At 43.6% G+C, this 25080-nt stretch overlaps 1 protein-coding gene across 2 annotated transcripts; it reads left to right on the top strand.

The window, feature by feature from the left end:
• Window positions 1-546: 546 nt before the first annotated feature.
• MINAR1 (membrane integral NOTCH2 associated receptor 1) lies at window positions 547-21768 on the top strand. 2 transcript variants are annotated; one of them, XM_084641201.1, is made up of 4 exons: window positions 547-886; window positions 8297-10645; window positions 12225-12479; window positions 18950-21768. In XM_084641201.1, exons 2-4 carry the CDS (start codon window positions 8348-8350, stop codon window positions 19145-19147), a joined length of 2751 nt encoding a protein of 916 aa, XP_084497327.1. In that variant the 5' UTR covers window positions 547-886; window positions 8297-8347; the 3' UTR covers window positions 19148-21768. The 2 variants fall into 2 exon arrangements, with proteins under 2 accessions (XP_084497327.1, XP_084497328.1); XM_084641202.1 differs by lacking the exon at window positions 12225-12479.
• Window positions 21769-25080: the final 3312 nt, after the last annotated feature.

The following is a 25080-nucleotide window of genomic DNA, read 5'->3' as shown; positions in this document are numbered from 1 at the left end:
CACGTGACAGACTCTCCATGCAACCTGGGTACCAGTGACAACTCTAGGGGCCGGCAGGAGGATTCGGAGCCGGTTTGCCTGGGGGATTCCAGGAAGGATGGGGGGGGGGGGGGCTCTGGACGAGCTGACGATACACTCTGACATCCCTGCTGGCTGCAGATCCCTGTGGGCTGCAAAGGGAGTTGGGTCTAGACAGACAAACAAGGATTTCTCCCCCCCCCCCCACCTTCTTTGCGCCTTACACACCCGATGTAAGTGACCAGGAGAGCCTGCGAGTCCGCACTGCCTGCGGACAAGCCGCCCAAGGCGGGGGCTCATTCGGCCCCTTGGGGGCAGCAGCCTGGATGCCGCATCCCTTGTAGCTGCCCCTCTGCTGGGGTTTTGTTCAAACTCAGCCCGGTGCTTCCTTGGCAGCGGATTTCTGCCCCAGCCCAGCCCCGCTTGCCTGGCTGAGCTCTGGGAGGACGAAAGGGGGGTGGGGTGAGGGGAGCGGCTCTCCAGCGGAGGGGGAGCGGGCTGCGTCCTCCCTCCCGCCTTGCTCTGCCTGCGATGCTCCGGCTCCCGGGCCCTCCTAGCTGGGGAAGGTCCTGAGCCGCTGACGTCTTCCACACAAAGGCAGCGCCAGGAGCAGCCGCCGCCGCCGCGTCCGGAGCTGCCCGCAGTGGCGCGCTGTGCTGGGAGGGGGGCGCTTGGCCAGTGCCAGTGCCAACCTGCTGCCCCCCTTTGCAATCTCAGCCTGGCACCATGGGACCCTGCGGTGGCTTCCAGCTGAAGCAGTTCCTCCTCCTCCCCGCTGGAAAGTCTCTGCTGCAGCAGACAAGCCTGACATGAAACGGAAAACACACACACACACACACCCAAACAAGAGACAGGTGGCAACTTCAAGGTAAGCGATGCGCCGGCCGGCCGGGGCTGTTGCTTGGTAGAGCGGGTACGAGTCTGGAGTCCTGGGCGCTGTGGGACGTGCTGCCAGGCGGGGGAAGAGGGGTTATTTGCAGGGGAATGAGAGGAGAGAGACTTGCCAGAAAGAAAAAGGGGTCCAAAGGCTGAGCCCTCCCCCCAGCCCATGGCACCCCATTGCACAACCAGGCTGATCCCTACTATTTCCAGCACATAGGAACGTATCTAGCTCTCATTTCTTAGGAGTAGGGGCAGGGGAGAGGGGGTGAGGGTTTTTGGGGGGTAGTCCCCAGTGTCTACCTTGACCCAGTAGGTAGTCTTCTGTTCCCTTCTGTTCCCCTGTTTGGGATCAACAACATATGAATCCCAAAGTCTAAGTTACAAGCCCTGCAGTCTCCCTGGCTCATTTTAGGCATCATTTCCCTTTGCAGCCTTGTAGGGGAAAGAGAGAGTCAAAATGTTGAAACTCATCTGGCGACTTTGGGGACAGCTCCACTTCGAATCCTGCTACAAATCAGTCTATTGAGAAATGGAGGGAATAATGTTCCAACCACTTTGCCTTTTCCCAGGTGCCACTGTACCTAGCCCGAGGGAGCTCAGCAGGATTGGAAATAATGGGGGTTGGCGGGGAGATGAAGGGGGCAATAACTAGTCCCCTGGCTGGAGAAGCAGAGATCACTGGATCTGCAAAGCAATTTGTGCAAAGTCGGCTTTGTTAGCTCTGTACCTTGCAAAATGGAAAAGCAAAACCCAGGTTGGCCAGAGACAGGGTGAAATATTTTGGGGCTCATTTGTAACTTGATTAGCTATTTCAGTGTCTGTTACAGTTTGCAAGGATGCCTTGTTATGTGCAAAAAAATTTACTTGAAGGAGTTCTGATATGTTATTGACAGGACAGTAGTTCCATGTGTGTATATTGCCAATGATTGCTGAATAATAACCACAAGGAGTGATGCAGTAATAAATCAAGTAATTCATTCCAGTTTTAGAATGATAACTTTCACTTTTCCATGTCACACTGAGGATCCGAATGCAGGGTTTCAGTTGCATAACTGAACAATGTAAGTGTGAATCTGAGCATTATTGTGAAAGGAAAATCCTGTATCAAATGGCAAACATCGTTCAACTTGAGCTGTGACACGGCCTTGAGAAAATGCTGGCTTTATTTGCAAGTTCAAACTTAATTTATGCACTGGTGGACTACAGTAGGTGCTGAATTTTGTGGGAGTTGTTGACTGAGTGCCGAGCGTTGTACAACATCCATAAAACAGTACATCCTGCTTTCTTTGGGAAGCCAGGTTTGTAAATGGAATAGTTTATGAGGCTTGTTTCATACACAGTAGCCAAGAAACAGCAACTTCTTTCCAAGCCCATCTAAAAAAACAAAAACAAACCCAACTCCAGCTTAGATTTGTGGAGAGGATGCTCTATGTATCACAGAGCACAAAGCATGCTTCATTTTATGCAGAATATGCAGAATTACAGAAAGCCGTTGGCCACAGCTAGTGAAAAAGCCCCAGGCTGTATGGCATTCTTCTTCTTAGAGTCTAGAGGAGTGAATAAAAATCACTCTGCTGAGGCACACTGCCAGCAGAGAATTTCTTACCTGCCCCGGAGGGTGGGAGTCAACACAGCTGCTGAAATCACAAGGTGACAGTCTAAATGAGACCAACATGTCAGAGGCTGGTTGTGAGCAGGATTTGGTCTTGTGAGTGGATGGAGGAAAGGAACAACTACGAATAGCATGGACTGGGGTACAAAAGAGCCAAGGAGTGAGGCAATAAAGCATTGTTTCCAGAGTATGAGATCCTGAGAGCGGGTGGGGTAGGAGTCAAAAAAAAAAAAAAAAAGCAGCTGGAGATGCTTTGTGCTGCAAGGTTTCTGAATGCGGTGACATGAAGATGGGTTTGTGAGCACAAGAGAAAAGGCAAACGACAGCCCATATCAACATTCTGTGTGGGGGCTGTGGCAGTGTGGGTTATAGCCGGCACCACTGGGACAAACTGAAGATTTATGAGTTCAGATTAATAGTGAAACAGCATAGTGGCGGGGGGGGGGCGGATTTGAATTAGTGTTCTTCAGCACTGAAGTAACTAGCTCAATGTGTGTGAATTTATGTGAATATAGCTCTGTCTCTCTATCAATCTATCACCTCTGCAGTAGTATTATAGGGTGGCCCATTAGTCACTATAAAAAAGCAGAGAGGGCTGTTTTTCTATTAGCAAATTAACGGCAGAGGGAAATGATGGCTGTAGCAACTGCATCTGTGCATTAGCTGCACCTGCTGTGGGTAGTGGGAAAGGGGCAGAGCAAATGTCAGAAACACAAATAGGAAGGAAGGAAAGAGCTGGAGAAGAATATGTGGATTGTCAGTCAGTGGGCATAATTCAGGCTCAGCTAAGGAACCCTCCTATCCGATAATTATTCATGAGAGTACAGTGGTGGGACTCTGTCAAGCCACACGTGCGATTCGTCTGCCACAGCCAAGCCCCCGCACAATGGACATGGGCTTTTACAGGCATAACAGAGGGCAGATTTGTTTACACATGTGGGTGCTGCTGAATGTAGTGGCAGAAGCAGCAGTGGTTCTGGGAGAACAATCTACTGGAGATTTTGAATTCCCAGTGTAGATAAATTAACAAAATCTGAGTCTGAGTACTTATTTGGGAGATGAGGAAAAAGAGAAATATATTCTGGCTCCTCCAAGGGGAAGGACAAAGAGCAACGTACACAGATTTCCCACAAGGGCAGAAGTCAGAGGAGAGAAACCGCATGGAGGAGTTAAGTCCTACCACAACTAGAAAATAGGCAGAACATGCCCACTGCAGAACAGAAAGTAGTCTTGGGAATGAAAGATGGAATGTTAATACTCCAGGACTGCTTCTGCAACAATGGGTTAATTTTTTCTCACATTAACATGGGAGAAATATTCAGTGTTACTCCATGTAGGGTAAAAAAGGGTTGATCTGTGGTAAGCCTAGAGCTCATTTGAACACATTGAGACTTGGCCCCCATTGACTAGCGGTGCCATATGATACTATATGTATCTGTGCAACGGTATAGGTGTGCTATTAGGGCTGAGAAAACTGACTCTTAGGAGAGAAAGCTCTCTAGCTCAAAGTGACCCTCCCAGTGTTAACATTTAATCTTTTATGACTTGATTTTATTAAGTAGCTCGTTTGGTCAGAGGCCATATAGCAGAAAACAAACTACCAAAACCATCTACCTCTCACACTCCATACACGTAGATTTACCCTTGTGCACTAATCTAAAATATCTTCTTATACATATTTTGGATCCTTTACATTGCTGCATGTATATGCATGTGTACCTTATACAATCAATCATTCCATATACACACACACATATAAATATATACACATTATACAATTGTGTTCCACATCCTGCCTTGAGACAGAATGAACGGACATCTAAGACAATATGTGGACAAATGCTTGGTTACTTAGATTTGACGGCTTACTGGGTGTCATTTCAGAAAGCATCTGTCTCAGGTGCTACAGGGAGTTACTGGTGGGTTTTGCCTTGGCAAAGACCACACATTAGCTAACATGCTATTAAAAGGTGTGAACACCAAATAAAGATGTGGTTTATGCCCAGATTCTTTTGCCTGGTTTTATTATCTCAGACAATGTGAAAAAGGGGTACAGAATATGCTATTTTACACAGGACTTGAAACATTATTTTCATTGTCAGAGTCTGCCAGTGTATGGTCTTTCTAGCAAGGATGACTGTACTGATAACATTCTTCTGGCACAAACTCACAAATTCTGTACTCATTTTAGTACCTCCGATGAAGTCTGTATATTATGAGGATCACTACACAAGATACACAATTTACCCAAATTCAGACCAGATGAGCCATCGCAATGCAGCTCTGTTACACGCACACCAAAAGGCCATTCATACGACTGCATGGGGAACAGGCAAAGGAGAACGCGTTCTAGCTCCTAGACAGTGCACATTTACGGAACGCCGCCGTCAGATTTTGCAGCCTGTCTTTTAGACCAGAATGTTATTACCTGAATGTCTAAAGCTAGGCTCCGTAATCTGTACCGCCCCCCTAAAAAACCAGTATCCTGATTATCAGAGGTGCTGAACATTAAGACTTCCCAGTAACTCAGTAGAAGTATGAAAATTAGGCCAAACTTTGATTTTATTAATATAATACTTATATCAATGTTTGTCAGTAGATCTCAAAGCACTTTACAAATGAGGCCATTATCATTACTTCAGTTTTACACAGGGGGAAACTGAGCCACAGAAGGGTAAAGTGACTTGCCCAGCATCACAGCTGGGAATAGAACAGGTGTGTCCTGGGTCCCAGTCAGATGCTCTATCCACTAGGACACACTGCTTCTGCTTATATGAAGAAGGATGGTTTGGGAGCCAAATTTTGGCTTTGGTCATCTGTATAGAGGAAACCAATACCTTGGTGCTATTCTAATAATAGTTAAGTGCCAGCTTTGTGCTATGTAGCCCATGAGACAAAGTATAGCCAATCTTTACCCTGAATACCTTACTCCTCAAGACAGAGTAGGCAGGATGTATTCGGAACTAGAGGAGTGAATGGAGTGCGACTTTCAAGCAACTTACCATTAGTGACTCACTGTTTGCATGCATTGGGAAGGAAATGAGCCTGTAGCAGGGGCCTGTATGGAGAGAAGGCAGTGGCATAATAGGGGGGGTATTCTGTGTATTTAAATGCGAAAATGCATATCCACACGAGGGGTTGAGAGAAGCTGTGAAGACTTATTGAAGATAAGGTTTTGCCTTTTCTGGTCTTTTGCATGTTGGTGGTGAAAATGGCACATTTCAAGTCTGCTGGGCTGGCAGAGCGGTGTGGCCATATTTGACTTTCAACACCAGGCATCCCCATGGCCTCTTGAAGAGGCAGCTTTCCACTGGGGATTACATTCCCCCCCTCCCCGAACTGTTCCATGTGAAGTAAACTCTCCAAGTATGTTGTGTTTTTGCTGGCAGTTAGAATTATTTGGGCCCAACACTTCATGAAAGTCTCACTTTTAAATGGTGACACATCAGAGGAATACAAAGAAGTGTTGATGAAGAGGTTGTGCCGTGGAGCACACACTAATGAAGAGAAAAGGGATGTACCCATCCTCCTGTAGCCCAAAGGGTATGTCTGCACCCCAAATGAAAGTGTCATTGTAGCTTTAATCTAGCTAGCACGGTAACAAAGTGCCGGTGTGGACCCGAGCATGGGCCAGCAACCCAAGTACACACCTGGTTTCCCTGGCAGGCTTGGGGGAGAGATAGCTAGGCCATAGTGAAGCCCATACTGCCACTTCCTCCTACCATTGTTACCTCATCTGCTAAATTAAAGCTAGTACAGGTATGTCTACACACACTTAATTTGTGATGTAGAGCTGAAGTATTACTTTCAGCGCTACTCTCTTGCCACCCAGCTCTTAAAAGCAAACATACAAACAGTAGCAGCCCAGGAGAATCCCCAGATCTATGGGTCGCTGAATGTCGGGTTTGCGTTCAGTAGGACTGCTGGCTTGTACTGCAGCTGCACAATTTCCAGCATATCGGGCCAGCTGGAAGGTGCTTCTTAAATCAACAAGCAAGTTTGAATGTACATTTGATTCATAAAGGCAACCTAGACTCTTCCTTTGGAAGATGCTGCTGTGGCATTTGCTACTGATGCGGATATATGCTGGCCTCTGACACTGACAGTGGATTACTAGTGTGTAAAAAGAAAAGGAGTACTTGTGACACCTTAGAGACTAAGTCCTCCTTTTCTCTTTGCGAATACAGACTAACACGGCTGCTACTCTGAAACCTGTCATTATACTAGTGTGTAGTGTCAGTTCAAGATGAAAGGCTACAACACGCTGAAAAGAAATCCCATGTTCTAGAGCAGCACTCAAAAGTCCTGACATTTCTGACTGGGAGATGACTTTCTTATAGATAATTTAAAAGAAAAATACCACAAACCTGACTTCATAACTTTGATGCTTTGCCATTTGGGTAGATACACAGCAGTTTATATGGTGGGGAGAATAGTTTTAAGGGCTGGACTAGAGAGGAGAGAGAGTGGGGAGATACCACAGCACTTTGGGTAAGGATTTTTGCCATTCCTGTAAATAAGAATAATACAAAGATTGTGACCAAACATAGAAATTGCCAGATTGGATCAGACCCATCCATGGTCCATCTAATCCAGTATGTCAGCACAAAATATTCAGATGAAGGTGCAAGAAACCAAAGAGTAGGCAGGTGTGGAATAATCTGCCCCCCCCATGAAGATCTCATCCTAATCCCTAATAGTTAGAAATTGGCTTAAGACCTGAAAGCACAAGGCTTTATATCCCTTCCAACATGTTTGTTAGTTTTATGTACTATAAATCTGGTTATTCTGGTTATCCATATAAGTGTCCATTTCCACCATTCTCCTGCCATTTATGGATGGCAAATGGGGCTCCATTCCCCATGTTTCTCTGGTAGTATGTCATAGTCGAGGACGTTCTCTGCCCTTGAAATAGCCCATTCTTCAAACTAAGCCAATTGGCAGTCAGCCATCTCTCATTTCCTGGATGGGTTTCAAGATCTAGTGGGAATATATTTTTAAACAATTTCTTCCCCTTTCTAACATTAGTCCACATTTTATTCCTGAAGCAAGCTTCTCCTAGGCTTACAAGTATGGTGGGTTATCTTAAACTCACAGTCCTTGAGTCTCAAAGTTAGGAAAACCCATTTCTGCAAAGCACCAAAAAAGATCATAAAAATACACAATTCAATGTCAGGATTATTTGCTCAAGTAAACTGCTCAGCTAACTCCTCCCAACATCTCATAGTTTGTTTACCTGAGTCTTCCTGAGTGTCACTGGCAAATCAGATGTGGAAACATCTGTGCTTCACATAATGTGGGGGCTGCTTTTTGATTTAAGAGTGAGGTACTGCAATTATAGCCACATCTGAACCTTTCAAATCCTCTTACAGATTCATAAGCCATTGTGAGAAAGTCCGTTAGCAAGTATGTTCGGATTTTATGTCAGCAGCTTTCTCATCTCTGTGTAGCTTGTGTTGATATTTTAGGGATAGATTGTGCAACCCTTACTCATGTCGGTGACTGCTCACATATGAGCACACCCATTGATGTCAATGAGATTATTTGGGTGAAATCCTGGTCCCACTGACTTCAATGGCAAAACTCCCATTTACTTCTGTGGAACCGGGATTTCACCCTTTGGGTGTGTGTGTAAGTGCTCACCAACATGAGGACAGGTTGCACGACCTAGCCCTAAATTTGTATGGCTGGTTAGTCAAATTCCGTGTATGGCTGAAAGAATGTCCTGGATTTGATCTAAAGGGGATTTACCATCTTTTCTGTTTGCTGTTGTGTGAACTGCAGAACTGGAGTACCGTTTTCAGGCTAAACAAGAAAACTTAGCACACATCAAGCATGGAGACCAACCAGGAATCCTCGCTCTTCCTGGTGAAGATTCTGGAAGAGCTGGATACCAAGCAAAACACCGTTTCTTATCAGGATCTCTGCAAATCACTGTGTGCAAGGTTTGATTTGTCCCAGCTAGCCAAGCTCAGAAGTGTGCTCTTTTACACAGCTTGCCTGGATCCTAATTTCCCAGCGACTTTGTTCAAAGACAAAATGAGATGCACTGTAAACAATCAGCAATCAAAGAAAATCATGGTTGCAGCAGATATAGTAACAATATTCAACCTCATACAAATGAATGGGGGAGTGGCTAAGGAAAAACTCCCTGTTGCACGACAAAAAATGAGGAAGAAAGAATCAGTTGAGTCCTGCAGGTCTGACACAGAAATATGCAACGTGGTGGATTGTGTGACTAATTGCGAGCTGAGAGACAGAGAGTTTAACAGGGGCTACTCAGGTAGAAGGTCTTCCAAATGCAGGAAGGTGGATTGTAAAGATTGTCAACAATTTGTACCTACTTCAGAACCTAACTTTTTGCTTGGTGTTAATAAGGAAATGAAAGGCCGAGCTGCCTCGCTTGATAGGCTGCAGGCACTAGCATCCTATTCCATTGTTAACTCTCCGCCCTGTGAAATGCAGAGCACATACTTCCCAATGAACATTGAGAACGAGTCAATCTCTGACCAGGACTCATTGCCTATCAATGCAGCTATAAAAGAGACTTTTATTTCAAATGATGAGCCATTTGTGTTGCAATCATGTGTACAGAAAAGGAACATATTCAAGGAGGATTTTCATAATCTTATCACAATATCTCCCAATTTAATGCTGCCCAATAAAAAACCAGAAGATGGACCTGTAGAGCCTCAGAACAGGAAAGAAATCTCCAAACAGGGTTTCTTCAACCACAGTTTTGAAATGCCGTACAGCAGCCAGTACTTGAACCCAGTTTATTCTCCGATACCAGACAAAAGACGAGTAAAACACGAAAGCTTAGATGATCTCCAAGCTTCTACATACTTTGGCCCAACCACTATACTTGGACCCCAAGATACAAAAAGATGGGCAGGAAAACCGATTAAACAAACTGCATGGCCAGCAAAAAGCTGGAGCTTAAACACAGAAGAGGTACCTGATTTTGAAAGATCCTTTTTCAGTAGGAAGCAAGCTGAAGAGAAGCAGCGATATCAGAGTTCAAACAACCAGTCACCAAGTTTTCCTGCAGCAGACAGGCACCAAACCTATCTCAATCCCAAGGATCAAACACCGATTATGCAGGCTAACTATGCCGTGAAACAAAATGGACACAAACCCAAGGAAATTCCCTCCATCGTAGACATGGAGAAACACGAGCCAATCAAAAAGTTTAGGGATAAAAGCATTAACTGCACTTCTGTTCAGCTGCTAAGCATTGACAAAACCACCAGTGTTGGGACACAAACAGAGCAGCAAGGGTTGGAACACAAAAAATGCAAGGAGTTATGTGCTCCAAGCCAAACTAAGTATGGTGAGAGGCACTCTCTAAAGCAATCAGATGATGACTCTGAAATTGTGAGTGATGATATCAGTGACATTTTTCGGTTTCTGGACGATATGAGCATCTGTGGATCTACAGGAGTTATGCAATCCTCCTGTTACAACAGCACTGGGTCACTGTCTCAGGTACGTAAATCTGATTGTGAAAGCTCTCCTGAACACAATTTAACTAAAATAACCAATGGGAATTCTAGTAACAAGCTAGATAAAGTCGTCCGGGCAGATATCAACAATACAGATGATGAACTAAAAACTAGTGTCTGCAAGTTAGTTCTCAGGATTGGTGAAATAGAAAAGAAACTAGAATCTCTGTCAGGCGTCAGAGAAGAAATCTCCCAAGTCCTGGGAAAACTAAATAAGTTGGATGAAAAAATTCAGCAGCCAGAGAAGGTCAATGTACAAATAGATCTTAATTCCCTGACGAGTGAGGTTCAGTCAGATGAGAGCACCTCTCCACGGGTATTTCAGTGTCATAATGCTTCTCACGGAGGCAAATTGGAGAATAACCCTGACTGGTGCTGTTCTGATGTCAGCGGAAGTAACAGCGAAAGTCTTCGGGTAAAAGCCTTAAAAAAAAGTTTATTTACCAGGAGGTCCTCACGGTCACTGACTGAGGAGAACAGCGCCACTGAATCCAAAATAGCAAGTATTTCCAACTCTCCTCGAGACTGGAGAGCTATCACATATACCAACCAAGTTGGCATGACAGAAGAGGAGATGAAAGACAGAGGTGGAGTTGAAAATAAGGACTGGCACAGGAAATCCAAAGAGGTAATTTCTATTTAAACCTACATAATAAGCTTTTTTTTTTTTTAAAAACCACTCTAGCTATGATTGTCTTTGGTGATAATATGAAGCTTCAGGGCTTGGTAATACTCTGCCTATTGTATTATGCTAGTCTTCATAGTTATCATAATTGAATGATTTCTTACCTATACTTCCTTGGCAACTGCACAGTATGAAATGGTCAAGCTGTTCCTGAAAGCAACCAGCTCTTTAGAAAGGGACAGGTTTGAATGGCAGGTTCAGGAGAGAAAGTCATTCATATAATGATCACTGGTGGTATAAGGACACGGAATAATTAAACAAGTGAAAAGAGAATAAGGAAAATTGTGACCATCTGCAATACTCTTCTTTTTAAAAGGGATAAAGTAAAAAGTCTATTTTGGTATCTTCTTTCAAAAATTATATATTTAAAAGAACCAGAAAAAGATATGACTTGCTCTGACTCTCCTAAGAAAAAATCCTAGTATGCGTACACTAAAATACAAACTGTTAATACACTTCCCTTTTCCTCTGACTTTCCCAGTCATTTACATCTCTCCTAACATGTATTTTAAGTCTCCATTGTCTAGACTACACCATTGCTGCAGTTCCGTTTCAGTTACCTAGGAGGACGTGGTTCCTTCCTCCCTGCAACTAACCACTCCCACCTTTGGAAATTCTATCATTGGTCAGCAGCCCCTCTGATTGCTGCTAAATTTAAACCTTGGCTCCTCTACTGAGCAATTTGTATTTCACTGAGATTAGGGCCCAATAGACAGGGCTGCTGGGTCTTGCAACATTTCTTCAGAAGTCAGGAACACATTGCAGGGTGTGCTGTGGCCTGTGAAGGAGGAGTTCTTGGAGGGAATGGGGTGGGGTCAGAGACTTCCTGGGGAGAAGGGAGAACCAGGGGTTTAGTGGATGTGTGTGAAATGAGGGAGAAGAAACCAAAGACTTATTGGAAGGTTGTAGAAAAACGGTGGGGAGGGACCCTCAGTAATTTGAAGCATCCAAACTTTCATAGGTTTATCAGAGCCAGCGTGAACCTCTGGACCTTTAGCAATGCCCTGATCACTAATTAGAATGTGATCAAATGAACATCTGTAACACTGGAGCAGCACTGTGGAAAGTCTGGTGTAAGGGCGACTGTTCACGTCGTATGGTTCCCCTTCCCGTCAGTGTCAGTGCAGGGAGCAGAGTTCCCTTGGCAGAGGAGTGTCTTCAAACAGCCCTCTAGTCCAAAGGCTTTCCAATTCAGCAAGTCTTATCTACAGCAAAAGCATCCCAGAGCAGTTTATCTAACCTGTAAGCAGTTCTAGGATCAACTTTTCAGCTGCTACCTCTAACTTTGTGCCCACAATAGTGCGAATGCAGGTTTGTGCTTGTGACAATCAGTCTATTGGTGAGAGCAAGGATGGAGATTGGATTAAGGCCAGCTGAAAGCTTGGCTCTGGTTTGTGGGTTTGTTATCATGGCTTAGGCAGTCTCGAGCTGTAGAGGTGAAAAGAAAATCTCTCTCCCTTCTCATATTTAACCCCCCCAAAGTCCTCTTTATTCTCTGAAATTCTTTTGAACCTCGTTGCAGGCAGACAGGCAGTATGAAATACCACAGCCACATAGACTCTCTAAACAACCAAAAGATGCTTTCTTGATTGAACAAGTCTTTAGTCCTCATCCCTACCCTGCATCACTCAAGTCACATATGAAAAGCAACCCACTCTACACAGACATGAGGTTGACAGAACTGGCTGAAGTTAAACGTGCCCAGCCATCATGGACCATAGAAGAATATACCAGGAATTCAGGAGATAAAGGCAAGCTTGCAGCTTTGGATCTACAAGTGAGTCCTGTTTGTTTCATTTTAGTGACACAATTGTGAAGGATGTTTACCAGAATGTTTATTTAATGGGGCATTTGTATAGCGCAGGAAGTTAAGCCTTCAACTTTTACATTGCTGGCTCAAGATCCATCCCAGACCAGTGGTGAATAACAACTGTTAACGTTCTATCACTGTTCTGTGACCTTTGAAATAGTTGATGGTTTCAGTCCATTTCCTAATGGACAGTTGTCTATAAAATCACCACCACCACCGTTGGAACCTCGTTAGATGTCTCGCAAGAGGGGTTAAAGAATGAATGGACGTAGAGAATGAACTGAGCATTTATCCCCCAAATGGTGGTTATTCTAGGTCAGTTTTGATGTGCGTTAGTAAGGTGGGGTGGGGCAGAGAAGCTGGCATTGCTGCTGATTCGACTGTACACGTTCTGTGCATATTGTACATAGAGAACGAGCATGCAGGGCTGTCAGTCTAGCCCTCTTCACAAGCATGAAATTCACTAAAAATAAGGAAGGGAGACATTTTAAAAACTCTTTTAAAATTGAACATTGTTGTTATGGCATCTGGAGTGAATATGAGAACAATAGTCTCATGAAGAACTGCTTCCTAGATCTTGCTAGAGAACTACCAGCATGCACTTTGGACTTGTGTACATGCAACAAACAGAGCAGGGTGAACTATTAAAGGACATGGGTCCGAAACCCAAACATGGATCCAAACATTCTCAGACCCTGGGGTGTTTGAAATCCGAACCTGCATGGCACATGGTCCCTACCTTCATAGCAGACTGAACCAAAACTACGGAACTGAGTATTCCCGAACTTTGGGATATTCTAAATCTGGATCCAAATTTTGATCCCACCTCCAGTGAAAAGGACTGAAATGTAATTAGCAAGAAAACGTTTGACCACTAATTTCACAGAGAAATGTATAAAATGCCATTCAAGCCATGCTAAGGCACTCGCACAGAGACTAACATTTGGTGACAAAACACAAGACAGACCGTTACATGAGAAATCAGCTTGGATTTCATGAGTGTAGAACATGGGATAAGCAATTTTTTAGAACAAAATATGGATTGTTTCCCCATATGGAGCACTGCAGGGCTAAGAATGCCACCAGCATCACTTCATGTACCTTACACAATCTGATATCAAGAGTGAGACAGCTCTAATTCTCCACTGTGTCTGAAATGTGCTGGAGTGGAGAATGATGGCCATGGGGAGCTGGTTGAGTTTCTCTGATCTTTGGCTGCCTGGCCCCTGTGGAATTTAAAGCAGCAGGGGGTCACTGGCATATGGGTCATATTGAAAAACCAGGGAGGTGGGCGGGCTTGCTAACGGCCGCTCCCCCAGCCTAGTGGGAGGGACCACTGGACTCAAGGACCAACTGATTGCGGGGGACAACTAATGAAAAACAGGGGTCGGAGTGAAGGTCATAGGTTCAAAACAAGGATACCGGATGGGGACCACTGAGCAGAGAACCCCAGACAGCCCCCACTGCTCCTCAAAGCTGTCAAGGGAGCCAGTGGATGCTGCCCAGTGGAACTCTGCCCGGATGCGTGAAACTAGAGAGGAACAGAAATAAGCCCCACTGTCGCAGAGCACTCCCTCGTCCAACATCCTCCTCCTAGTATTATAGATGGAAACTTTGGCCAGGGCCAGGAGGAGGTTGACGAGGAGGTCTTGCGACTTCCTGGGGCCTCGGATAGGGTGTGCAAAGAGGAACAGGTGTGGGAAGAGGTTCTGGAGGAGCTGTAATAGGGGCTGCAACCTGGCGCATTCAAGATAGGCGTGCGCCAGGTTCTCCTTCACACCGCAAAAGGAGCAGGCCTCAGGTATGGGGTGAACCACGCCAGGTGCGTGCCCGTGCTCACGGCTCCATGAAAGAGCTGCCAACCGATGTCCCCAGTGGGCCGTGGGATCAAGGGGAATAAAGGCTGGCCCACCAGGGCTCCTCACCCTCTTTAGGTGGAAGATAGTCCCACCACTTGGTGTTGGGGTGGAATGCGAGGGTGAGGAAGTGCAGTGTGTGGAGCACAAGAGTGTATAGATGGTTTCTGGGCACGGTTCAAAACCAGACCAGCTGCAGGGTATGCAGCCGGCTCGGGGTATGGGAGCGGGGAGGCTGTGGGGGCTCGCAGAACAGGGGCCGAAGAAAAATGTCTGGAGGGCCAGAGGTGAGGGGTGGGTGGGGAGCACCCTCTCGCAGCGTTTGCCACAGGAAAACGAGAGAATTGGGTGACAAGGCGGCCTCCACCTCCTGGAGTACGCTCCTAGGGGTCGGAAGGGTGAAAAGCCCCATGCGTCGACTGAGCACGCGGGGCGCCACCCAGTCCCCACTGTCGTAGTCCAGGAGGTCTCCAACTCTGGTGGTTTCTGCCAGGACCAACTTCCGACACATCGAGGGAGACGCTGCCACCTGCACACGTAGATCGAGGTTGTGTAGCAGGGGCTCTGTGAGGAGTTCCACCCCCTCGGTGGCCACAAAGGACCTGGTCACCGAAAAAAGCTTCCAGGTCCGGAGGAGGTCCTGGTAGAAGACCGGCAGCTCGGAGAGGTCCCGTGGAAGACCTCTCGGATGGAGAAAAAAGAGCTGCCGGTCATATCTGAGCCCTCGGAGGCAGCGGAGGAAGGCGTGCGCCAACGTGCTCTGCGCCGGACTACATGCATCATAAAGGAGCCTCTGCAGGGTCTGGAGGTGGAAGACATGGACCTGGCTTCACAGGCAAACCAGGCCCTGTCCTCCCTCCTCCAGGGGAAGACTCAGGACCCCTGCAGAGACCCAGTGCAGCCCCGGCCAGAAGAACTCCAAAGCCATCCTCTGGAGCCTGGCCAGGATCCTTGGGGCCGGGCTCAGCGTGTTGAGCCAGTGCCAGAGCATGGACAGGACTAGCTGGTCCAGCACCAGCGCCCTCCCTCGCAGGGAGAGACACCGGAACAGTCCTGTCCATCTCCGCAGCCGCTCACCCACCCTGGCTTCCAAATCCTGCCACTTCTCCGGTGGAGAAGGATGCATGGCGGATAGATAAACGCCAAGATAGAGCAGTGGACCCGTGCTCCACCGGATGGTTTGAAGCATACAGGCATACAGGTGGCATAACAAACCTTACACTAGTGGAGGATCAGGCATGGTGGAAGACCCCAGCACTACACTCCCACCCCCAGAATATCCCTGACATGAGCCCTCCTCCCACTGTGCTGGGGGAGGAAAGGACAGTGTCAGCTGCCACAGGACTTGACTCTCTTTGCATAAGGGAAACTCTCTGATGGCAGAGTTCTCCACCAGCTGTCTCTGGCCATTTTAAGGCTACTTAAGTGATCTTAGCAGACCAGAGAAACCAGTCAGTATATTTTGACAGTCACGTGTACTTTGTATTGCCATGACGCAATAGCAACAACTTGCTCCTCTGCCTCCAAAGAACTGTCAGATTACTACGTCTGCTCTGCAAAGCCCATGTCTAGACCCTATAATGAAGCTTACTGACAAACTTAACCTGGAAACAGACACTCACTGATGTGTGTTTTCTTCCCAGCGACTGACTTTATTAGAACTGAATGTAAATACATTATGCTTTAATCAACATTCTTATGGCTGGCAATGAAATGGAAAAAGAGCTGATTAACAGTAATGGGTTTTTTTTTTTACTAATGCTTCTTCCTCCTGAGGTCAGTAACAAGTCAATATCAAGGTCGGTAGGTCCAAAATTAGTTGCCTTGAAAGTACAGCACAGTTTTGTTTTAATTTAACATGCCTTTCAGAGCTTTATAAACCTGTCAGTCCTCTTCCCTCTATAAAACGAAGGCTTCGGCTTCCTCTAGGTGAAGATTCTCAGCTGGCTGACCCACTCACAAGACTGTTTTCAAACTACAAGGGAGAACATATATATATTCCATATGACATATACGTTGGGTGTCCATGAGATCCCACTGCTCTGCTATTCTTATGAGGAACCAGGGTACAAGAATCCTACTTTCTGAAGCCTTCAAAGAACAAGTCACATTCATTTTTCAAAATCCTATATGTTCAGAAGAATAGAATAGGCAGAGCAGAGAAAGAGTACTCATGTGCCAGCTCAGACTGCGTCAATAGTCTGATTTTTGGCTGAGTGGCACTGGCAGATAGATCTCCATTAAACAATGTCAACGGTTACTTGATTCTAATTGTCTAAGGGTTACTATAGTAGCTGTAAAATCACTTTTTCCACAGGCCAAAGTAACTCAGTGCATAAAGTAAATGGGAGGAGCAAGCTTCCAGACACTAGCTACAATACCTCAATTAGCCAATGAAGGGCTTGATCCAAAGTCCACTGAAGCCGTTCAATGAGCTTTGGATCAGGGCTATAATGGAGTACAAAACCCGATACAACTATAACATGACGATCTCACTCGAAATTTGAAAAGCATCATTTATTTATTTATTTCTCAAACAAAAGAGGCTTTTTTCGAAACTTAAAACTTTTGCAAAAAGCTTTCATTTTTTTCAGAATGTTCGATTTTTCATCAAAATGGTTTTAAATTTCGAAATTTGTTTTGTTTTCCCTTTCCTGCCTTTTTTTCTTTATTCCTTTTTACAGTTGAGTGTTATGGAAGGAATGATGCCTAGGGCTTTTCCTTTTCCTTTTGCTGCTTTGTAACTTTTAAAAATTTCCTCAACTTTGGAAAAGTTACCATGTGGCAGAAAGAAAAATGACAAAGTAGGTGACCCCTCCACCACCACCAAGAAACCTGGACATTATTCATTTTACTGCACTCACTAGCAAAAAGGAGAGGAAATGGAAAAAAGAAAATTCAGATTTGTTCGTATACATATTATATATACACACGCCAAACGTTCTTCCATTTTGAACCCTGCAAAATGGAAACCCCTCTGGAATTTTGCCATTTTTCACAAAATTGTTTTCTGTTTTTCAGCCAACTCTAGCTCTCACCTTTTCATTCAATCATATTACATTTAGAAGAAACTATGAGTATGTCTACACTGCAATTAAAAACCTGCAGCCCAAGTCTGGAAGTCTTCATTGCAATGAAACAGCCCTGAATCCCAAGCCCTACGAGCCCAAATCTGCTGGCATGGGCTCACTACGGTTGTCTAATTGCAGCGTAGACGTACCCTGAATGGTTCAGTGGCAAAGTCTATTAGTTTTTAAATGTACTATTACAATAGTGTGAAACATAACGGAAATTAAACCATTAAAACCTGAGCAATCAGCACTGTATATTACTGCCAGTGAAACATACAGATTGTGCCCTAAGGATCAAATACTGGGGTACAAAAAGGCATCCATGCATGAAGATGGTGAAATTCTGAATATGAAGGTGTGATACATGGGAGTAGAATGTATGCTGCATGCCCACTTCTCCTCCCCTCACCACCAAGCATGTGGAAACTCATAGTGAGCACCAGTATAGTTGTGGGTCTACATAATTTTGGAGGATGTAGCTGGGTAGAAAAGGTAGAAGCTGGAAAGTAGCCACACTGCCCTGCATGATCACATAGAAAACCCATGGTACTTGTTTAAAATTTCTGCTGATAGTTGCAGTATTATATATTCAGATCTTGCAAGGGGGAAGCAGTCTGCATCTGTGAACTGGAGGGCTAATGGCAGCATGGCCACTAAGCCAAATGTACAGTCATGGTGGGGAGAGGAGCCTGAAAATCACAGGAAAGAGGCTCACCTTTTGTGGAGATGCCCTGAGTTCTCCTAATGGTCTGACTGGGCTTGGCCATGTTCCGAAGGTTCACATGATTGGTAGCCCACCGCTAGACATTACTGTACGCTGGGGTTTCTGTGGTAATTTTTGTCTTGGTTTGGTACATCCTGTGGGTTTCTATCTGTAAAGGGGATCATTGGGCTTTAAAAGGAGAAGAGAAAAATGCGAGATCTTAACATCCATATGTGGTACATTATGATGGAGGTGTGTCTTTCTAAAATAAACACACGCACAAAAACTTCTACCTTACTTGGACCATTATGTACAATGCACTGTTCATCGCTAGAGAATAGCCATCCAAGAAATTGTATGAGGAAGATGAGGAGACTTCTCTTGTCATGCAGGTCCTAGTAACGAGGTTAGGGTTATCTCTGTAAAACTGAGTTTATGAGCCAGTTAAGAAAAGTTTTCCCATCAAGTAGGTTTTAATAATCTTACAAATGATAATAGACTAATGACCACCTCAATTATTCAATGGATTAAAGAGGTTTTACTTAGACCGAACAAAGTTTCCAGGAACCCAATAATACATAAGAGACTTTGGAGCCACAGGGTACTGTTATGACTTGACAATATGTTGCCATCTGTTTCAGCGAGTTCATGAAGCTGGTAGAGGGAAAGATTGTGACAGTGAGACAGCAGCATTAACCTGACTTTATCTCTACAGTAGACACACAACCAACCTTGGAAAGCTTCAGTCCTGCCTGAATTATTCTGACAGAGCCCAGAGAATTAATTTTTTTTCCTTTTGACTTTTAGACTCAAGAATCTTTAAATCCAAACAACTTAGAATACTGGATGGAAGACATTTATACTCCAGGCTATGATTCCTTATTAAAACGCAAAGAAGCTGAGTTCAGAAGAGCAAAAGTCTGCAAGATAGCTGCCCTGATTGCGGCTGCAGCTTGTACAGTTATCCTGGTCATTGTGGTTCCCATTTGTACTATGAAATCATGAATCTGTGGACAGCCCCGTGAATTCCAACTGTGTATATACATTCCAGATATTTCATTATGTATTTTAAACACCTTGTGGCAAAATTGTAACAATTTGCTGGGGAAGAATGTGCTGAGATATCTGGTGAATAGTGTAAATGACAAAGATAAATTTTTGAAGAGTAGTCTTTTAAATAACAAAACACCTGGCAGAGTTATGGTAACTCAGTTCAAATTTTAGAAGTGTGTTCCCCCCTCCCCAGAGAATCAATAAATCATTTTACAAAATTGGAAACTGATGGGGATCCAGACAAAAGAGAAAAGTTGTCTCAGCTGTGTGGCATTTAATGAAGATATGGATACTTGGCAGTTGCACTGTATAGAGGGGAATGTGCTATATGCATTTCATTAGGGAGCCAAGAGAAATATTAAAGCACTCTACAATGTGAAAAAATATGAATGTATTTTATTTGCTTGATCATTTGATTGAAAGCAGATTGTGTGATCGTGAAAGCAGATCATTCCTATGTTTAGATTCAATGAGGGCTCTTTATTACCGATCTTGCCCTGAGACCCGTTTTATTATCACTGAGTACTTAGGTGAAGTGCCATGTGCTGCAGACCAAAAAGATTATGTTTTAAAGCAATCAACAGAGGTTTCAGTGGCTTACATTGGAATAACATTTGTGAAGAGTTGGCAAATGCTCCCTGCCAAAAGGGTATTCTTTACCTCCACAGACAATGAAAATGTCTTGATTTCACTCCTTCCAGCCAACTGAACTGGCAAATCCAAGTGACACTTATTGCTCTGTTGCGGTTTTTGCGAATGTAATCTGAACAGTTATAATTTTGTCACAAGTCTTCGTGCCTTTTAGAATGTAGATTAATAGAATTGATTAATTTTGATATTTTTAATCCATAATATAAATCACAGCATAGTAGGTAACCAATCTGGATTATTTTCAACACGCCTTCTTTACAGGTTTGAGTGCTTACCAAATAGCAGGCTACTGAGCACTTATATTAAGGGCACAGGTTTTCAGCACTAGTGAAAACTTGCTATTAATGCAATACATTCTACACAGGGGTTATTTAGCTTCAGTATGAATATTGAACTTAAAGAATAACATTGTGACTCTGTTGTATAGCAAGCGGTCTACTTGGTCAGCATGTCCTGCCAGAAACATTGATTTAATGCTTTAGCCTGAATCAGGGGTACAGGTTAAGGGAAGACTCAAATTATGACCTAAGTAGCCTATTTAACCCATGCCTAAAGAAAACAAATACCTGTACAATATTTCTCTTGAGTCAGACAGGAATAAATAGACGTTTAAAAAGCTCTTTTCAGGAAATAACATGATCCTGCCCTTCCTATTTTAAAAGGAGGAAACTTTTCTTAATGAACACCCATAAATAGGATACTCTGATTTATTTAGAAGCAGTTCCCAACCTGGTTATGCAGGTGTGCCACATTGCTCATCGCTGGTGGGTATTTCAGGTGTGCCACTTCCTCACCTTTCACCTTTGGTGGTTGAAAAAAGTGAATGAAAAGCTGAGTGGGAAGAGAAGATATATGACCATTTTAAATTTGCATCAGTTCCTCCTCCTCGTTGGAGAACTATTCATGCATTATGTTTTATTTATGGATAGGAGACATCAGCCACCATTGATCTTTCAGCAAAAAAACCCACTAATTTCTTATATATGATTGGGTGTCACATCCATGTATATCTTATAAAGATCAGCCCCTAATCTTAGTCTTGGATCTACACAACTCTGAATTTTGCAGGAGTGCAGATCATGATCCAAATGTTCTGGTTTGGGCCCTTTTCTAATATCAAGCTTCCTCCTTGGACTAAGGTGCTGCGGGATGGAGACAGTATGATAACAGAGGGCTGCATTTTTCATTGGGTGGTATCTAGACTTTAGAGATTCATGTTAAAAAGTGATAATTTAGAAACCACAGCATTTGTAACAGTATTACCAGCACTGTTACAAATCTGGCTAAGAGCTATTGTCTTAAAATAATTAACATAATGCAATGAGCCCTGACATGTTTTACCCAGCATCCGATTCCGTAAGTACAGCAGTTCATGGCAGGTGGATCCATAAAGTCCTACATAGAGAATATACGTTAGGTGAAATTTTGACTGTACTGACCTGCAAGAATATGGTGGTCAATCTTGTGAACCAGTTACCACACTAGTATATACTGTATACTATATGATAGACTTTTGTATTTAAAAAAATTAAAGATATAGGTACATTGTAATCCTTGGTGTAATTGAATAAAGTGTACTAGACAGTGTTACTCAATTAAAATAACGATGAACATATTGAACTGTTTTTCGTATTTATGCCTTATAAATAAAATTGTTATATACATTATGAAATGAGACTGCAAGTAATATAAAAGAAATTACATTCTGGGGGGATAATTCTGCTCCCCTTACTCAGACAAAAGAGACTCACTGAAGTCAGCTGGATTACTCATGTGAGTAAGGAGAGAGAGCAGGATCTGCCCCTGATAAAGTTTATAGGGTTTTCTTTTTTAAAAATGGGGCATTTGCTTAATGTAACATGTAACAAATGATTTTCTTTTATAAAATTTATTGTACAACATTGCCTTTTGATTCATTTAAATATAACACGAAATAAATGTGAAAATTACAAGTGTCCTTCTAAGTCTTAATGAAATATATAAATAATATTTGATCACTATGTCACTTTTCCTTTTTTCCCCAGGGACATCAAGATGGTGTGAAAGTCTCAGCGCTAGAAAACTAACCATTCTATATAGTTTTTGGCAGGATTTTTAATGGATTTCTCACTTATGAAATAATAAGATGGAAAAAGATAATGAAAAATTAATTTAAAATAATAGCTCCTTTGCATAAAATTCCCAGGGTTTATGGGAGATTAGCTCTCTGACTCTAATAATATTTCATTTGATAGGTTATTTCATGTCTGCGTTATGCTATATCATCAATTATTTTAACAGGGTCATAGTTAATATTTTGGTGTCTACTCTCCATGTACATTTACACAGATACTGTCTGTTGTAAGTATTAATGCATACGTGTAGCATATAAATACTCACATATCAGTAACTGAAGAAGTAGTCTGTGTAAGCTAAAAAGCTTAATCGCTCTCACCAACAGAAGTTGGTCCAATGAAAGATACGACCTCAGCCACCTTGTCCCTCTAATGTCCTGGGACCGACACAGCTACAACAACACTGCATACACATATCAGCAGGCAGTTTGTTTAGGAGCTCTACAGAGATTTAAATGCTGCTGGATTTGTTAATAAAACCTGGACGTTTAAGATTACCTGGTTTTAAAGAGATAAAAGACAGTGCTGCACCACACTGATGATTTTCTAGCACCAGACTATAGAGAGGAACTTCAAAAGATACCTGACAACACTGAAATTAAAACATATCACAAGTTCTTGGCCACCTCCTCTCTAAGGAAATACCCCCTTTGAAGGCTTATTTCCAAATTAGCTTAGCCTAATAGCAGCAAGATCTTCAGAAAAAACTCCTTAGAGATCCATTAAAAAAAACGTTGTCTTACAAACCTAGTGCAGGATGGAGGTTACTGGTGTGGTGGAATGTATTCATTTCCATTCCCATCTTTGCAACTCATTCAGGGCCTAATCCTACAGATGATGAGGACTCTCAACTCCCAAGGAAGTCACAGCGTGGAGAGTGTTCAGTACATGGAATGTGGTGCTTAGCACTCTGGAAAATCAGGCCTGAAATCCATCACTTCAACACTAGAAGAAATAAATTGTATCATTTCACCTATTTTAATGGGGCAAATCCTGCCCCTTCCTTCCAGTGATTGCATGCAGCCTGAAGTGCAGCAGAACTGGCACGGGGGGGGGGGCTGGGGGGGAAGAATGGGAGAGCAAGATGTGGAGAGTCCCATGTTGTCTCTGTGCAACCCCTGCAGGTCATGGAGCTGTATGGCACTGGGCTGCATCCCCTATTTCCAAAAAATGAGATTGATTTGAAAATCATCATACTTTTATAAAATAACTTCAGAATCATTGTATTGGGTTTTTTTAGCCATTCAGGTGAATCCAGGGTATGTTTTCAGGTTTTGCTCTGTAACCACAATGGCTAAAAACTTACTTTTAAAAAAAATTAAGGTTGAGATTCTCACACAATCACATGAATCCAGGGGCTGGAGCTTTAAGAAATACATCAAATATCACAAGCCTCATGATAACAATCACAAAAGTTGGCCACACGGCATCTTTGTACAGAATGGAAGGGTGTTTGAGGGGATCTACACTGATTTAAATCCCCATTCAAAGGGCATTATGCTATGGAGCCTATAGCAGCTATCAGGTTTTAGTAGTGCCACTAATTCTCACATAGTATGGGGGGAAATGCTACATGCAACAGTGCATCTGTGCCAAGGACACAATCCTATGGATTTTGCACTTTGAATGTATTGTTCATAGAAATCAATTGTTCTGGATGAACACACACTTTATTTCAGATATACTTGTTCTGAATATCCCTTTATAACTCATAAAAGAGCCACAAGAAAAAGTACTGGATCGTAGGGCCAGATCCTGCCCTTTCATGTGCTCATGTGACTGCATCCCATTGAATTCACACATCAGAGGACAAAATTTAACCCCCAGCCTGCTGAATTGTCTACCGTATGTTCCTGTACAAAGTAAAGGTCAGTTTCATCAGTGTACAATTTAGAAAAACTCCCACAACTGCTTGTCTTTCTTTAAAGGGGCACCTGCTTTCAGCAAATTTTCTCTTTGTTGTCTTCACAGGACAGAATGTTAAATCTTACAGTACTGCTGGAGCATTAACTGTAAAACCAGCTTGATTGCTTTGATTCATTATCGGCAATATGGACTCGCGGTAGACTGCCATGTAAACATTCCATGGCCACACCTCTACTCTGCCTAGTACCTGGAGCCAAACGCTCGAGAAAGAGAAGTGAACGGTCTCCATGCAAGTCTCAGTCATGCTTTTCCAACAGGTAAGTCCCCCATTTTTTTTTGTTTATTGGTTTTTCCTGGAATCAGAGATCGCTATTTTTCAGCATAAGCCATGACTATGAGAGCCACAGGCATGAGTCAAATGATCCAAAAGCGATCCTGGCTTATGCTTTTTTACAGGCAGAGGTGGAATGGGGTCTAGTGGATAATGCACTGGATGGTGACTCAGGAGATTTAGGTTCTATTCCCAGCTCTACCTCTAGTCTGCTGAGTGACCTGGGGCAAGTCACTTAAAATCTTTCTGTGCCTCATATTGATATTTGTAAAACACTTTTAGATCTACTGATGAAAAGCTCTGTGTAATAGCTAGGCATTGTTAATAATAATACTGCTTAATTAATGGGAACGGGTATCCAAATCCCTTAGCTTTGAAAATTTCACCTTGCATGCAGCTTTTTGTTAGACCTTGTGTGGCTTTACTGTAGTTTCTATTAAATCGTCTCAGATCTGTTTGAACCAATCTACTTTCACTTTCCATTTGCCCCAGGCCTTCAGACTTTTGTAACAATTATGCCCCAAGATCCATGCACAAAGAGGACCCAGAGTTTCATAGATCTCCCCATGCTGTGGGTTAGGGAGCCATCTCTGCAGCAAGGAATGCCTTTTCTACCCAGATCCCCTGAAGGACTCTTTATGGGTCCAGGTATCCATGTAGCAGAGGTGCAAGTAGTAGATGCGGTTAGAAGATGTACATGGTTCCCCAACGGGTTCAAAGAGGTTGCCTTGGACACGTTACAGCACTGGGCTGTGTGTTCATTTCCATTCTTTCTCTTAACTGTGGGAAACCTCTTAAATTAGAGGAGAGAGGGCCCTGGGGACAACATCACTTCCCAGGAATGGTGGGAGGCAGCTGGGGACAAGTATGGAGGCAAAGAACTTTTGTGTAGAAGGGCCTGGCCTCCAGTTGTCCACCGTGGG

The sequence above is a fragment of the Lepidochelys olivacea genome (genome assembly GCF_965140295.1).
Source record: "Lepidochelys olivacea isolate rLepOli2 genome assembly, chromosome: 10".
NCBI lineage: Eukaryota > Metazoa > Chordata > Testudines > Cheloniidae > Lepidochelys > Lepidochelys olivacea.
This window is presented reverse-complemented; position numbering and strand designations above follow the sequence as displayed.

Excerpts from the sequence above, each read along its gene's own strand:
- MINAR1 (XM_084641201.1), top strand. The coding sequence starts at position 8,348 with ATGGAGACCAACCAGGAATCCTCGCTCTTCCTGGTGAAGATTCTGGAA. Across the intron at positions 10,646-12,224 it reads GGCACAGGAAATCCAAAGAG|GCAGACAGGCAGTATGAAAT; the intron begins GTAATTTCTATT and ends ACCTCGTTGCAG. Across the intron at positions 12,480-18,949 it reads TTGCAGCTTTGGATCTACAA|ACTCAAGAATCTTTAAATCC; the intron begins GTGAGTCCTGTT and ends TTTGACTTTTAG.